The 16,675-nt window shown below is 42.0% G+C and overlaps 1 protein-coding gene across 1 annotated transcript; it reads right to left on the bottom strand.

The window, feature by feature from the left end:
- Nucleotides 1-2,481: 2,481 nt before the first annotated feature.
- LOC118430771 (dol-P-Man:Man(5)GlcNAc(2)-PP-Dol alpha-1,3-mannosyltransferase-like) lies at nt 2,482-11,506 on the bottom strand. Its single transcript, XM_035841793.1, has 9 exons — nt 11,190-11,506; nt 10,590-10,689; nt 8,307-8,454; nt 7,665-7,825; nt 5,589-5,709; nt 4,653-4,858; nt 4,221-4,297; nt 3,591-3,726; nt 2,482-2,800 (listed from the first exon to the last, which is right to left on the bottom strand). The coding sequence occupies exons 1-9, from the start codon at nt 11,419-11,421 to the stop codon at nt 2,641-2,643; spliced, it is 1,341 nt and encodes a 446-aa protein (XP_035697686.1). The 5' UTR covers nt 11,422-11,506; the 3' UTR covers nt 2,482-2,640.
- Between the last annotated feature and the right edge of the window lie 5,169 nt (nt 11,507-16,675).

The raw sequence follows: 16,675 nt of genomic DNA, 5'->3' as shown, positions 1-16,675 counted from the left end.
ACTTACCATTATAGTTAAAAGCTTCCGTATTGAATCTGAATCTCTATTGAATCTAAAGCAATGCATCAACCCAGCCTGTTACGCGGACCGTACGTAGTGCACTGTTCGAAACAGGGTTGCTGAATGTGATTGGTCAATACGTCACTGGAACAGTTTATCACCTCAATTATTTCATTAGAATTGCATACGTTATAGGAGGATAGCTCGCATAAGCCGTTAGGCTTCCTCCCTTCCTCCCGCACAGTATTTGTTTTATCCAATGTACATTTCTCTGTTTTTGTGTTCTACGTGCGAATAAATAAACTCAAACTCTAAACATACCAAACCTGCCAGGCTGGAGGGGTGGAAACATTATTTTCTACTTGGCAAAAATGTGGTGCCAATGTAAGACTCGGAGTACATTTGTAGTTGCGTTTTGCCTCTTGCGGGTTAGTAGAGTGTTGGTATAATGAACTAGCGTTTGTCTTTAAGGCGCTAGTGGCTACATAAGACAACTTTGTACCCAGTTGTTTCTGTATTACTGTAATCAATGTCGGATAGCACTGGTCACACCCAGAATTTAGAACAAACCCAGAGATTTGTCCAGAAGGGTTTGAAGGAGACATAATATAGGATATATCATATGTCAAGCTTACATTCTCCTAGGTTAGTTGTGACGTTTGTCCTTGATAATGTTTTTGAACGTCAGGATGTCTTATAATCTCTCTATCAGCAAAATGACGTGTTTTACTGACGATTTATACAGCAAGATATTTTCCATATTTGGCATAATCTAGAGGCACACTTTAGAAGTTATTATTGATACAACAAGTTATACATGTTTTTGTGAAAGATGCTTCAGACTTGGCCATGTAACCTAGAAAATATAGTACTGTCGTGTCACTTATGTTGAGACTTGTAATGGATTGAAAATGAAAACCAGGGCATCAAACTGTGAATGGCACGCTTTGATCTTCAGGCATTGGGCCATTGATAAATGTTTGCATTTTATAGAGTGAGTAAAAAATAATCTGTTTTTGTTTTGGAATAAGAAAAACTGTAGAGCGAAGTCCTTTTCCATATGTGCCGCTTTGTCCAAGAAAAATGCTATAGTGGAGGATGGAAGCCAAAATATGTTGATGAGGTTATTGAGGTATGTACATAACTATCATTCAGTTCAGATCATTAAGCCAGTCAAGTCTTCTACAATTTTGATAATATTGTTAAGATGTATATTTCTACTTGAGTACATAAAACATATGTTTGACGCATATTAAAGTAAGTCGTTTCTTCTCCTAATGACGTTAAAGCAAGTTACGTCAGAGAATTGCTTTCGAAGTATACCAATGCACCGGCTTGTACATTACATGTGTATGGGAGGGGGAGATTCATTTCTGTATACACCTAATCAGTAATGGATCCCGTGGCCCTGTAGAGCTAACAATGAAGGGTCCACAGCTTTGTGAATTGTCCAGTGAAAATCGTGACCAACTTTGTGAAATGTTGCACTAAAAAAGCCAGGAAAATTGTCAGCCAGATGTTCCACTATAATCAAGGTGGTGAAACCAAATAAACTGTACAAAATATTACAAAACGTTGTTAGCCTTTTTACTTAAACATCATGACACTTCAATGATGAAGAACTAGGGTTTGGGGTTGTACAGAGCACTGCTAATTCTATTTGATTAGTTGTATTAGAGGTAGCCTCACAGAGAGGAACAAAGAAGCCCATCCCTGACCTAGGCACTTAGGCAGGTAAGCAGTCATATACTTATCTCAAAGCAGATCTTACGGTGGCATAAGATAGTATCATAAGCTGGAGACGGAGTTTAGTTGGCGGTGGACAATGAAACTCTTCTGGCTGAACTCCTTCCCCAGCTTATGATACTATCTTATGCCACTGCAAGATCTGCTTGGAGATTAGTCATATCCCAAACTGTCAAGGCACTCCTTTCCTTCCTTCTCATTCATTACTCAGGGTATGAACAAGAAGGCTTCAACTGGTTGCATCACTGGCGCCACCGTCATGGTGATTGTGGTGAAGTGGAACCTCATGCCTCCCTCAGCATTTATTTTTATATTAACTTATGTCATGATTTTGGCTTAGTGAAAACTTTGATAAGAACTTTAAGACGAGTCCTATTCAAGTGTCTTTTCAAGCAATCCAATTTTAATGCTCTTAACACAACTGTTCTAATAACAATAACAGAAACAGTACCACGGACATGAACTGTTTTTTTTTTACTTCTTTATGGATATTCTTATTTGTGCTGAAACATTTAAGAAAACAATTATCTTTGCTCATGAAAAATATCTATTGCCTCCTTCGGTAAATGGTGACAAGAGTAAAATCCTTATCAATCAGCCCTACAGCTTCAAAATGAACCACGGTATCGATAGAACTGTTGATGAGGTTGAGTCAAGACAGATGACAGTTTAAGACAACTGATTAAATTGCACATATTAAACAAAATTCTTTATACAAAATAATGAATAAGAGTCTTCCTTTGAAGACAAAAAATTGGCGATGACGAAAAATTAACCTGAGATTCCATGTACGAATACTAAAAATAACTATAATAATCTCTAACAAAGATGCTTACAATTAACACTTTTTTCTGCAACTTCCTGTAAAACCCCCATCACACCCTCACAGACATGTTACTTGACCTTCTTGACCTTACCCTCTGTTTGTGACACATGACCTCTGACCCAGAGTGCCCCCAGTAAGACCAGATGACAGACATGGAGAGAGACAGAGCTCTCCACAGTGGAAGGGTAGGTGTTCCACGCCATCTCTATCACACCTAGCACCAACAGTCTGCAACAACAAAAATTCATGACTTTAGTCCTATACACCAAAATTCTTCACAATACCTTGATTTAAAAGTCTTAAAAGTCAATGAAGAGTCGACATCTAGGTAATAAGATATGCAAGGAAACACAGGGATAAACAAGTCCACTAGCCCTATTGTCCAGGGCAAGTGAAAGTGCTGTTCGGGCAAGTGCATGTCCTACCCCACTTGTCCGATCGGGCAAGTAAGATTTTTCCATTGATTTTAGTGCAATTTTGATATACTTGTTACTTTTTACAGTCAAGACATCAAGCAATTGTCTACAGAGAATTCCATTGCTGGAAGTGAAAATGCATATACTAGTAACAGTGACATTTGAATTTTGGGCAAGTGAAAAATTGGTTCGGGCAAGTACATTTTTTATGTGCTTGCCCGATAGGACAAGTAGATTTTAGAAAACTTGTTCAACCCTGAAACAGAGTTTGGGAATGGTCAGATGTTTCAGGCAGAGCCCACTACTTCAGGTAATTACTGAACAATAATCTAAAGTTCACAAGATTTCAAACAAAAACTATGAGAAATCTGTAACGAAAAAGCATGTCTGTATTGAACTGTTGTTAAATGCAGTTTTTATCCCTCCAGTTTTGCATGGTCCTTTATCTGGAGTTAGCTCTTCAGAGGCAAGTAGGTTAGGAACTGTATATCCATCCTTCCAATTTAGTTTACTGCAAAGCTTCTCTGGTGTTAAGTAGCCATGGTCCGCTTGACTACCGCATCAAATATTTTGTACTGCATGCTTCTTAAAACAAAACTTACCTGACTACTGTAGGTAGATCTGTGGACCACAGCAGATAGTACAGAGTGTGGTAGTACCAGACATAGAACTGGTAGTGCAGCGATCGGCTGAAGCACAGGCCGATGAAGTTGGACGTGAAGAGAACCGACACAATCTGTAAGATGTGGTTAAAGAAATGCTGCCTTACACTGTAACAAGTACAGATTTGGTGCCTTGGCAGGCTGAGGGTTGAGATAGCTTTGGACAGTTGGTTAAAGTCCTTCCTGCACCAGATGATACATTGGGAAGCACCCATGTCAGTTTCTGTAGCCCTGGTCCACACAACTTAATGTGCAATCACTACAGCAGGGGGCTAATCTGCTGGCATTAGTCTGTGTGTTCAACTCCCATACTAGCTCTTTCCCAGAGTGCTAAGCAGAGAAAACAGCAAGTACCAGTTCTAACGTCTTTGGAATGACTCGGTCAGAAATCAAACTCACGTTTACCTACCAAATGAAAGTTTTTACTCAAACACAGAAGTACTATATCCTTTGAACAATTATAGTAAAAAATCAGTGTCTTCAACTTTGACCACCAGACCACCCTGACTTCCTGGTCTAGTATAAGGAGGATAACTAACCACTAGACCACCACACTCCTTTAAAGGATATCATTGCTGCTGAGCTGGGCATCTTCCTGCTCCTTTTTAGGTACCTCCAGTCTTAACAGGTCAATAAGATGGGTTTTCCTGGATGGGAACAACAACAAGATGTTACACAGCTACAAGGTAACAGAAATTTGGCCTCTCCACAAAATAGAAATCTTTATAAACTGCACACTTTGCAAAGAAAACTCAATTGTATCTCTACATTAGAAATCCTGAGCTATATGATACTATGACGTAAAGTAATTCTTGCTTGACGTCCATATTCTCACTTTTTTTGGCAATATACTTAGTCTAGTATCTCTAACAACTGATTAAAAAACACCAAAATACAAAACACCTTCAAATTTGTGATTTCTATGTGGGTTTTTTTTCTAACAAAAGCTAATGATGACTTCTAGAATATTTAGAATGTTCAAGCTCTGAATGAAGCACTCACTTGTTCCATCTGTAGACTGCAAACATGGCGAGAGCTGCTAGGTGGAGCCCCAGTAAGGACAGGTGGAAGTAGCGGTTGAGAAACACGTCCTCCGGGAGGAACCGCCAGTTCACTGTCCAGATGAAGAAGAATTGGCGACCCAGGTCAAAGGACCGTACCATGTACCCCATGGGGTTCTCCAACAGGAATGGAACAGCCAGAACTAACTGTACACCAAACATGGAAAACCCAATAATCATTAGTTGTGTCCGCTTTGCACACTCCCATCAATATGACATACATATGGCTGCCATATTGAATGGTTAAACCTTGAAGATGCCACCCATTCTATGAATCGTTGGCCCACCCAATAAATGAATTTTTTTTTTAAATTATAAAGCAATGTTAGATTGTTACACACACCATCCTCCTACGCAGGGACATCCAACAGCGAAACCGCCTGTCTGGATGTACCCTACTTTCTCAACCATCACCCTTAGTTCCTGATCGCCCTGCCTATAAATATTGATGAGCAAGACCCTTATATATGCGGGACCCCTTTTGAAAACTGAAAGGCCTATTCTCTTATTGCCTGACAGCTGGTGGGGGGGGGGGGGGGCGTCCACAGGAACTAAGAGTGACGGTTGAGACAGCAGGGTACATCCAGACAGGATGTTTTGCCATTGGATGCCCCTGCGTAGGACGATGTACACACACCTGTAACCCAGCACAGATGGCCAGCCTAGCAACAGTCTTGACCACACCTAGTTACACTCACCTGCAACCTAGCACAGCTGGCCAGCCTAGCAACGGTTTTGACCACACCTAGTTACACACCTGTAGTCCAGCACAGATGGTCAGCCTAGCAACAGTTTTGACCACACCTAGTTACACTCACCTGCAACCTAGCACAGATGGCCAGCCTAGCAACGGTTTTGACCGCACCTAGTTACACACCTGTAGCCCAGCACAGATGGCCAGCCTAGCAACAGTCTTGACCACCCCCAGCTCCGTTAGCAACAGCAGAAGTAGGCCGGGAGCAAACAGGAGAACGTTCATCTTGATGGAGACTGCAAAACTGTGGAAAAGATTGGAAAACATTTCTTAATAAATGCTTATTCAACTTCGTAAGACTTAACATTTACAGCGCAAGGAAGTGAGTTTAAAAAGCAGAAGGAAAGCAAATGTTTGGAGAAGGAGGGATGGATGAGACATCAAATTAAAAGGCCAGGAGGAAATGACATAGACAAAAAAAAAACAGAGCTCCTTAAAGGGGCATTCCACTCCACACAGGAGTGTTATTTTCCGATAGATATTAATTTTAGGAAGTAATAAATACATACTACTTCACATCACTCCACGTTCCTCAAAAGCATTCAGTCTTCTACTATTGTAGTACTAAACTCCCCAAGTATCCGCTAATTGAATTAATCCTATGGCTGAATACAATGCAAAATTTTTAGGTAAGGTTACAAAGCTAATTTCAGGGGCGCTAAGAAAGATACGTCTTGTTATGTGTTCTTTGATATCTTGTTAACAATTGAACTTCTTGGTGTGCTTAGCGCCCCTCATTTATGCCAAAATTATTCACGATAAAGGAAGTGTCTACACGTATAGGGAATGCATTGGTAGGGTCTGCATGGGTTTATTTAGTGAGTGTCATTTTGTTTTACAAAACACACATCGCGTAATTTATTCCAAGGTGAATTCCACAAAATTCGGCTGATTATGTATTCATTGACACATTATCTATTGAAAAACATCACGCCCTTCTGGAGTGGAATGCCCCTTTAACAAGTCCAATGTGTATTTGAGGCTACCCCAGGAGGTAAAAAAGGCTAAGACAGTCCCATAACTTTTTTGAGGCTATCAGGGCAGTGGGCTGATACCCAGAACCATTTAGACTAACACCACGGCACTGGAAGAGTGCTCACCTGTACCAGAAGCAGCCCCAGGCCCAGTGCTTGTCTCACCTGTACCAGAAGCATCCCCATGCCCAGTGCTTGTCTCACCTGTACCAGAAGCATCCCCATGCCCAGTGCTTGTCTCACATGTACAGTACCTGTAGACACTGTCTCACCTGTACCAGAAGCATCCCCATGCCCAGTGCTTGTCTCACCTGTACCAGAAGCATCCCCATGCCCAGTGCTTGTCTCACATGTACAGTACCTGAAGACACTGTCTCACCTGTACCAGAAGCAGCCCCAGCCCCAGTGCTTGTCTCACCTGTACAGTACCTGTAGATATTGTCTCACCTGTACCAGAAGCATCCCCATGCCCAGTGCTTGTCTCACCTGTACAGTACCTGTAGACACTGTCTCACCTGTACCAGAAGCATCCCCATGCCCAGTGCTTGTCTCACCTGTACCAGAAGCAGCCCCATGCCCAGTGTTTGTCTCACATGTACAGTACCTGAAGACACTGTCTCACCTGTACCAGAAGCAGCCCCAGCCCCAGTGCTTGTCTCACCTGCACAGTACCTGTAGATATTGTCTCACCTGTATCAGAAGCAGCCCATGCCCAGTGCTTGTCTCACCTGTAGAGTTTAACTGTAGACATTGTCTCACCTGTACCAGAAGCATCCCATGCCCAGTGCTTGTCTCACCTGCACAGTTCACCAGTAGATATTGTCTCACCTGTACCAGAAGCAGCCCATGCCCAGTGCTTGTCTCACCTGTACCAGAAGCAGCCCATGCCCAGTGCTTGTCTCACCTGCACAGTTCACCAGTAGATATTGTCTCACCTGTACCAGAAGCAGCCCCATGCCCAGTGCTTGTCTCACCTGTACCAGAAGCAGCCCCAGGCCCAATGTTTGTCTCACCTGTAGAGTTTACCTGTAGATATTGTCTCACCTGTACCAGAAGCAGCCGATGCCCCGTGTTTGTCTCACCTGTACAGTACCTGTAGGTATCATCTCACCTGTACCAGAAGCAGCCCCATGCCCAATGCTTGTCTCACCTGTACCAGAAGCAGCCCCAGGCCCAGTGCTTGTCTCACCTGCACAGTTTACCTGACAGGTAGATATTATCTCACCTGTACCAGAAGCAGCCCCAGGCCCAGTGCTTGTCCAGGAACAGGTTGATTGACAGGTAGAGGAACAGCATGGCGACCGGGTCGTTAAACAGGCGCAGCACGAAGATGGAGTGGATCCGGTACGAGGCGCCGCACATGAACAGGAACGCGTACGGGGGCACCTGCGGGGAATAAGTCAACATTACATGCATTTCCTATTCATTAGGTGTATCAGTTTGCAATGGCAATTAGATATGTATGGTTTAACTTTTAAGGTGTGACAAGTCGTTTGGTGCAAACCAGCAACTGCATCAAGCCTGTAAAGGGTGGTACCACAGGAGGTTACATAATCATTGGAACTTTGTGACTATGTTTGCTTTAACTACGTAGGACCATGGCAGTTTTTAGCCTTGGGGTAGTTTGATGGGCCTTGAGTTGATGTTATGTAAAGAACAAAGTTGTAAAGTTGTAATCCATAGATTTTGTGGTGACGCTGATACAGCTTCTCAGGCTCTGACCTGGCAATCAGCTTGATCAGCCCGTGGTGCAGGACAGAACCAGAAGTAAGGAAAAGGGATAAGGTCTTACATATATGTCTCCGCAGTGATGAAGAAGATATGTAACAACTAAGTCCCATACAACTTGCTACATTTGAGTTCCCACCTTGAGCGTTCTGTGGTATATCCTAAAGACCAGCCCCAGCAGGACCAGGTAGAACCCAGCAAAGATGAACTGCGCCAGGCGGATGTTGGCTCCGTGACCCGTGATGTAGTACAGCACACCGAACACATACACAAAACCTGCAGGGTAACTGGGAGACAGGGTTTTATATCAGATGTAGTACAGCACACCGAACACATACACAAAACCTGCAGGGTAACTGGGAGACAGGGTTTTATATCAGTATAGCACACCGAACACATACACAAAACCTGCAGGGTAACTGGGAAACAGAGTTTCTATCAGATGTAGTACAGCACACCGAACACATACACAAAACCTGCAGGGTAACTGGGAAACAGGTCTTTATATCAGATGAAGTACAGCACACCAAACACATACACAAAACCTGCAGGGTAACTGGGAAACAGGGTTTTATATCAGATGTAGTACAGCACACCGAACACATACACAAAACCTGCAGGGTAACTGGGGAACAGGGTTTTATATCAGATGTAGTACAGCACACAGAACACATACACAAAACCTGCAGGGTAACTGGGAAACAGGGTTTCTATCAGATGTAGTACAGCACACCGAACACATACACAAAACCTGCAGGGTAACTGGGAACAGGGTTTTATATCAGATGTAGTACAGCACACAGAACACATACACAAAACCTGCAGGGTAACTGGGAAACAGGGTTTTATATCAGATGTAGTACAGCACACCGAACACATACACAAAACCTGCAGGGTAACTGGGAAACAGGGTTTTATATTAGTATAGCACACCGAACACATACACAAATCCTGCAGGGTAACTGGGAAACAGGGTTTTATATCAGATGTAGTACAGCACACCGAACACATACACAAATCCTGCAGGGTGACTGGGAAACAGGGTTTTATATCAGATGTAGTACAGCACACCAAACACACACACCTGCAGGGTAACTGGGAAACAGGGTTTCTAACAGATGTAGTACAGCACAACGAACACATACACAAATCCTGCAGGGTGACTGGGAAACAGGGTTTTATATCAGATGTAGTACAGCACACTGAACACATACACAAAACCTGCAGGGTAACTGGGGAACAGGGTTTTATATCAGATGTAGTACAGCACACCAAACACATACACATACACAAAACCTGCAGGGTAACTGGGAAACAGGGTTTTATATCAGATGTAGTACAGCACACCGAACACATACACAAAACCTGCAGGGTAACTGGGAAACAGGGTTTCTATCAGATGTAGTACAGCACACCGAACACATACACTAATCCTGCAGAGTAACTGGGAAACAGGGTTTTATATCAGATGTAGTACAGCACACCGAACACATACACAAAACCTGCAGGGTAACTGGGAAACAGAGTTTCTATCAGAATGATGTAGTACAGCACACCAAACACATACACAAAACCTGCAGGGTAACTGGGAAACAGGGTTTTCTAACAGATGTAGTACAGCACCCCGAACACATACACAAAACCTGCAGGGTAACTGGGGAACAGGGTTTTATATCAGATGTAGTACAGCACACCGAACACATACACAAATCCTGCAGGGTAACTGGGAAACAGGGTTTTATATCAGATGTAGTACAGCACACCAAACACATACACATACACAAAACCTGCAGGGTAACTGGGAAACAGGGTTTTATATCAGATGTAGTACAGCACACCGAACACATACACAAAACCTGCAGGGTAACTGGGAAACAGGGTTTTATATCAGATGTAGTACAGCACACCGAACACATACACAAAACCTGCAGGGTAACTGGGAAACAGGGTTTGTATCAGATGTAGTACAGCACACCAAACACATACACAAAACCTGCAGGGTAACTGGGAAACAGGGTTTCTATCAGATGTAGTACAGCACACCGAACACATACACAAAACCTGCAGGGTAACTGGGAACAGGGTTTTATATCATTTATAAGACACTGACTGAGCATTAGAAACAAACACATCTCTTCTGCTTTGCAAAGGGTAATCATGTTTTTATTGCAACCGTGTTTAGGTCATACAAACAATTGCAATCTGTCTAATACTGGTAAGATCAGTTTCAATGGAGCTGCTTTCCCCATGCCTGAGGGTTAATAGTGCTTGTCTTGGAGAAATGAGTTGAGGACTAGATCTTCTAGAACCAAGGCTTCATGCTTTAAGACTTCCTCCCTAGGGTTCCTTAAGTACATCTGCTTCGAGATGTCTGCCCCTCACAGCTGCCAATGGAGATTTAAACAAACAAACAAACACTCACACCAGCGGCCCTGTGTCCCCCCTCAGCTGCATGTAGTCGTACGTCCCGTTGATGACCCCCTCCACTTCCTGCATGTACGCAACCCAGTCTATCTCTGTATCTGCAACATGGAGGAAAACATTTCAATAACAGTTACGCTAGTTCACCTTTATTCGTGGGGAACCTATATCCGTTGTTTTTAGAAACAGGGTATCTTGGGGTATCAAGTCGAAGGTCGGTGGTCCAAATTGCAATATTTTCAAGCATTGCAGCTTGAAACCAAGTTGTACCTCGCTTCCTCTTCCTTTGGAAGTGACTGCTATCAACCAGCTGATAATTTTGTCACCGTACTTCGATATTCTACTAGATATGATTTTCATAAACAACGGATATAGGTTCCCCGCGAATAAAGGTGAACTAAGCATTACACCAATCATGGACGTTAAAAACCTTTTTTAACAATGCAACTTGCTGCACATGCACAGCTCAAACCATGAATTTTCTTCAGTAAGTCCAACACATCTTTTGGCACAGTTTAGTGCACCAAAAATGCGTGTTTATTTTTGTTTGTTGCAATATATGCAAAGAATATCAAAAATACGGAAATGTCTCAGAACTCACAGTTAACTCTGAGAATGATGAAGACGTTAAGAACGATCTCCAGACAGAACAGCAGTCCCGCCACCAGCCACGTGTAGGAAGGCTCCACAGCCACGCGAGGAAGCTCCGCGTAAAGCTCCTTAGACGTCTTCAAGACGCTCCGAGACATCTTAGACAGCGCCTTGGACAGCTTGAAGCCTTCCTTAGACTTCGGACGAGACGGTCGCCCCGAAGATGAAGAAACGGCTGGCATTTTTGTGAGCAAAATCTCAGTTTTTTGCTGAAAAAGACCCCACCTTTTTCGTGATCTTGTACTTTGATACTCTCGTTGAACAGCTGGCGGGCCAAAGGTCAGTGATATTTGGCCCAGTCATCTTTTATTTAGGGGTGCGGGTAAGAATAAGATAAATTTACTTTAGAACCTCTAACTATAATCAAAATACAACAAAATATTTTTTGGAGCAGTAAAGATGTTTTTAGACACAAAATAGTTTTTGTTAATGTATCAGAAGGTTTTCAGTGAACTTTTCGAAGTCATCTTTTGTCCCTTTTTGTCACAATAGACTCGTTCATTACAAGAGGATGATGGGAATCCATCATGGCTGCCGTAGGAATAAATTTTGCAGTTTTCGCTCTTGTTTTCTCGGTTTTCGCCTGTCTTTGTTGCTGTGAATCACACCAGAATAATGTTTGCACGTACTACTGTGAGTACTGATCCATATGTGGTGATTTTGAGCTGATTAAGTGTAATTTATGCGTTTAAACATGAATGTTTTCATGTCAGCTGTGCCACCCAGCTTATGACGGCGAAGGGGTGGCGTTGTTGTTTTTTGGTTATCTTGATTTCTTTTGTCTGCATGCATACTTGTATGTAAAACCTAGTGCACTCTAGTACAGCTGTTTTAAGGTAATTAAGAACAGTTTGAAATTTCAGACTAGCGTATTTTATGGCAACTTACTAGTATATGTAACGTTAGGATTAGAAAAATCGACCAACATCATCTAGCTTTTATAAGTCGTTTTTGTTTTGAATCTGTTGCAGATATTTAGTAAGAAATCATGAAATTAACAAATCCACCAGACTTTCTATACATTCTATATGATAGTTGGTAGATCTAGATGTGCATTTCTGTATTGGCTGTATTTCGTACGTGAAATCCCAGGTGCCATTTTGGAATTAATTATTGATTTTCAATTAGATCCTCGGTTTGCCAATTAACAACAGAATAAGATCATGATTTATAATGAGTGCTAAAACTAGAGTACACTTAACCATGTTTGCCAGCTAAATTCATATAGGATCAATTTGCATGTATACTATTTCATGCTACATGTAGTACTTCATGATAATGTTTATTTACATTTTTATGTTGATATTTGTTGCACAATTTTTTCTGTTCATGTCTTTATTTTGTTTTGTCCATAAGATGATGTGAGGCTCACAGTTGGCAGGGTAACTTGAACAAGTGAGTTAAAATGTGTGTTTTTTCCTCCTGATTTCTGCACTTTTGTTTGGTTACACTTTAATTGTTTGTTCACATGTTGATTCTATCAACAATTCACATTATTTTTTTCAGAAAAAAACTTGCTTAGGGTACAGACCTCTTATGGCTGCCAGGCACCTGTTGCATGCATAAGATGTAGGAAAAAGGATGTCAAAAGTCACCTACCTAAGGTTTAGTTGGTGAAAATCTCACATTGGCAGGCAAATCTGACTTCTAAAGAGTGCATATGGCGATTTTGAAAACATTCGGTTCGGCGCAATGCGCCCCCACAAACAGAATAAGAAACTCTGGTGACCTTTGACCTCCCTGATAACACCCAAACTATACATACTCTAGACTGTCTAAAACACTCCAAACATGGTAGAAAGCTTATTTTTCTCACGAAATAAAATAGCCAGAATACCTGACCATAATTTCCAGCTCCAAAATGCCAACATTTCCCAACAAAAAGGCTTCTTACACTCACTTTTGCAAGCCATCTTCTATGGCATCAAAATGCTAATTCTGCGCATGTCTGTAATGGTGACCTTTCACCTGCTACAGGCTTCAAGTTCAAGATAGACAAATTTCAATTATTTCACATGGTGCGGAAAAGGGTTGCTCAGTATTAGCCTGAGTTTCAAAGATTTCTGACAAAGAATAGTCTCTTGGGAATAGCTTGGATAACAGGTGTTAGAGAGCTGTCCTCAATGCTGTGACAGTGGTCTGAGTCTATATGGACAGGTCCCTTGTCATTTGGCAAAAAGTGACAATCAAAGGAAAGGGAGTTGAAAACTGCTCACCTTGACACAAGGGGACTACTCTACCTCCATTTAGGCTCCTGAATCAGTACTAAAATGCTGTTAGCTTAGACCTGTAAGCACTTGATGAGTGTACATATTGCAATATATAGCCAAAGGATACAAAAAGTTGAAAAACTGACAAAAAGGACAAAAAAGTATTAAAATGGAAGAATTTCTCAATGAATCTAAGTCAAATGAGTTAATTGAAGCTTGCCCCGGGGTCACATTACCAATTTCAGGGGAAATATAAGCCACAATGGCTCCTCTACACCCCCCCCCCCCCCCATTCTGTGCACAGTATGCACTGTCAGTAAATGCTTGAAAGTGTAGCCTAGCAGCTTTTATATACAAATTTAGGTGCCTAAATTGAGGAACAGTAGCCTCTTTCTGTCTGGGGTAGCAGATTATACCATTTCTTCCTTCTAAGTGCCACTTTTTGCAAAGCAATATTGAGACAAACCATAGTCTTAGACCTCCACCATAGCCCTCGTGACACATGAGTTAACAACTCCCAGGGGACTGTTACTGGGAGAACGGTCTCCGGGAAGTCTTTGAAATTTGTAACGACCCTGCCTCGCATCACTCGAAGTGACCGACACTTGTCTACCTTGAACTTCAAACCCATATGAAAATGCTGTAATGCTACAGGCTTCAAGTTCAAGATAGACAAATTTCAATTATTTCACATGGTGCGGAAAAGGGTTGCTCAGTATTAGCCTGAGTTTCAAAGATTTCTGACAAAGAATAGTCTCTTGGGAATAGCTTGGATAACAGGTGTTAGAGAGCTGTCCTCAATGCTGTGACAGTGGTCTGAGTCTATATGGACAGGTCCCTTGTCATTTGGCAAAAAGTGACAATCAAAGGAAAGGGAGTTGAAAACTGCTCACCTTGACACAAGGGGACTACTCTACCTCCATTTAGGCTCCTGAATCAGTACTAAAATGCTGTTAGTTTAGACCTGTAAGCACTTGATGAGTGTACATATTGCAATATATAGCCAAAGGATACAAAAAGTTGAAAAACTGACAAAAAGGACAAAAAAGTATTAAAATGGAAGAATTTCTCAATGAATCTAACTTATTCTAAGTCAAATGAGTTAATTGAAGCTTGCCCCGGGGTCACATTACCAATTTCAGGGGAAATATAAGCCACAATGGCTCCTCTACACCCCCCCCCCCCCATTCTGTGCACAGTATGCACTGTCAGTAAATGCTTGAAAGTGTAGCCTAGCAGCTTTTATATACAAATTTAGGTGCCTAAATTGAGGAACAGTAGCCTCTTTCTGTCTGGGGTAGCAGATTATACCATTTCTTCCTTCTAAGTGCCACTTTTTGCAAAGCAATATTGAGACAAACCATAGTCTTGGACCTCCACCATAGCCCTCGTGACACATGAGTTAACAACTCCCAGGGGACTGTTACTGGGAGAACGGTCTCCGGGAAGTCTTTGAAATTTGTAACGACCCTGCCTCGCATCACTCGAAGTGACCGACACTTGTCTACCTTGAACTTCAAACCCATATGAAAATGCTGTAAGGTTACAGACCTCCAATGGCTGGCTGGCACCTGTTGCATGCATAAAATGTAGGGAAAAGGCTGTCAAAAGTCACCTACCTAAGGTTTAGTTGGTGAAAATCTCACATTGGCAGGCAAATCTGACTTCTAAAGAGTGCATATGGCGATTTTGAAAACATTCGGTTCGGTGCAATGCGCCCCCACAAACAAAATAAGAAACTCTGGTGACCTCTGACCTCCCTGATAACACCCAAACTATACATACTCTAGACTGTCTAAAACACTCCAAACATGGTAGAAAGCTTATTTTTCTCACAAAATAAAATAGCCAGAATACCTGACCATAATTTCCAGCTCCAAAATGCCAACATTTCCCAACAAAAAGGCTTCTTACACTTACTTTTGCAAGCCATCTTCTATGGCATCAAAATGCTAATTCTGCGCATGTCTGTAATGGTGACCTTTCACCTGCTACAGGCTTCAAGTTCAAGATAGACAAATTTCAATTATTTCACATGGTGCGGAAAAGGGTTGCTCAGTATTAGCCTGAGTTTCAAAGATTTCTGACAAAGAATAGTCTCTTGGGAATAGCTTGGATAACAGGTGTTAGAGAGCTGTCCTCAATGCTGTGACAGTGGTCTGAGTCTATATGGACAGGTCCCTTGTCATTTGGCAAAAAGTGACAATCAAAGGAAAGGGAGTTGAAAACTGCTCACCTTGACACAAGGGGACTACTCTACCTCCATTTAGGCTCCTGAATCAGTACTAAAATGCTGTTAGTTTAGACCTGTAAGCACTTGATGAGTGTACATATTGCAATATATAGCCAAAGGATACAAAAAGTTGAAAAACTGACAAAAAGGACAAAAAAGTATTAAAATGGAAGAATTTCTCAATGAATCTAACTTATTCTAAGTCAAATGAGTTAATTGAAGCTTGCCCCGGGGTCACATTACCAATTTCAGGGGAAATATAAGCCACAATGGCTCCTCTACACCCCCCCCCCCCCATTCTGTGCACAGTATGCACTGTCAGTAAATGCTTGAAAGTGTAGCCTAGCAGCTTTTATATACAAATTTAGGTGCCTAAATTGAGGAACAGTAGCCTCTTTCTGTCTGGGGTAGCAGATTATACCATTTCTTCCTTCTAAGTGCCACTTTTTGCAAAGCAATATTGAGACAAACCATAGTCTTAGACCTCCACCATAGCCCTCGTGACACATGAGTTAACAACTCCCAGGGGACTGTTACTGGGAGAACGGTCTCCGGGAAGTCTTTGAAATTTGTAACGACCCTGCCTCGCATCACTCGAAGTGACCGACACTTGTCTACCTTGAACTTCAAACCCATATGAAAATGCTGTAAGGGTACAGACCTCTTATGGCTGCCAGGCACCTGTTGCATGCATAAGATGTAGGAAAAAGGATGTCAAAAGTCACCTACCTAAGGTTTAGTTGGTGAAAATCTCACATTGGCAGGCAAATCTGACTTCTAAAGAGTGCATATGGCGATTTTGAAAACATTCGGTTCGGCGCAATGCGCCCCCACAAACAGAATAAGAAACTCTGGTGACCTTTGACCTCCCTGATAACACCCAAACTATACATACTCTAGACTGTCTAAAACACTCCAAACATGGTAGAAAGCTTATTTTTCTCACGAAATAAAATAGCCAGAATACCTGACCATAATTTCCAGCTCCAAAAT

This window comes from Branchiostoma floridae, chromosome 14, assembly GCF_000003815.2.
Source record: "Branchiostoma floridae strain S238N-H82 chromosome 14, Bfl_VNyyK, whole genome shotgun sequence".
In the NCBI taxonomy this organism is placed as follows: Eukaryota; Metazoa; Chordata; class Leptocardii; order Amphioxiformes; family Branchiostomatidae; genus Branchiostoma; species Branchiostoma floridae.
The sequence above is the reverse complement of the archived record's forward strand: the minus strand, read 5'-3'. Positions and strand labels throughout refer to the sequence as shown.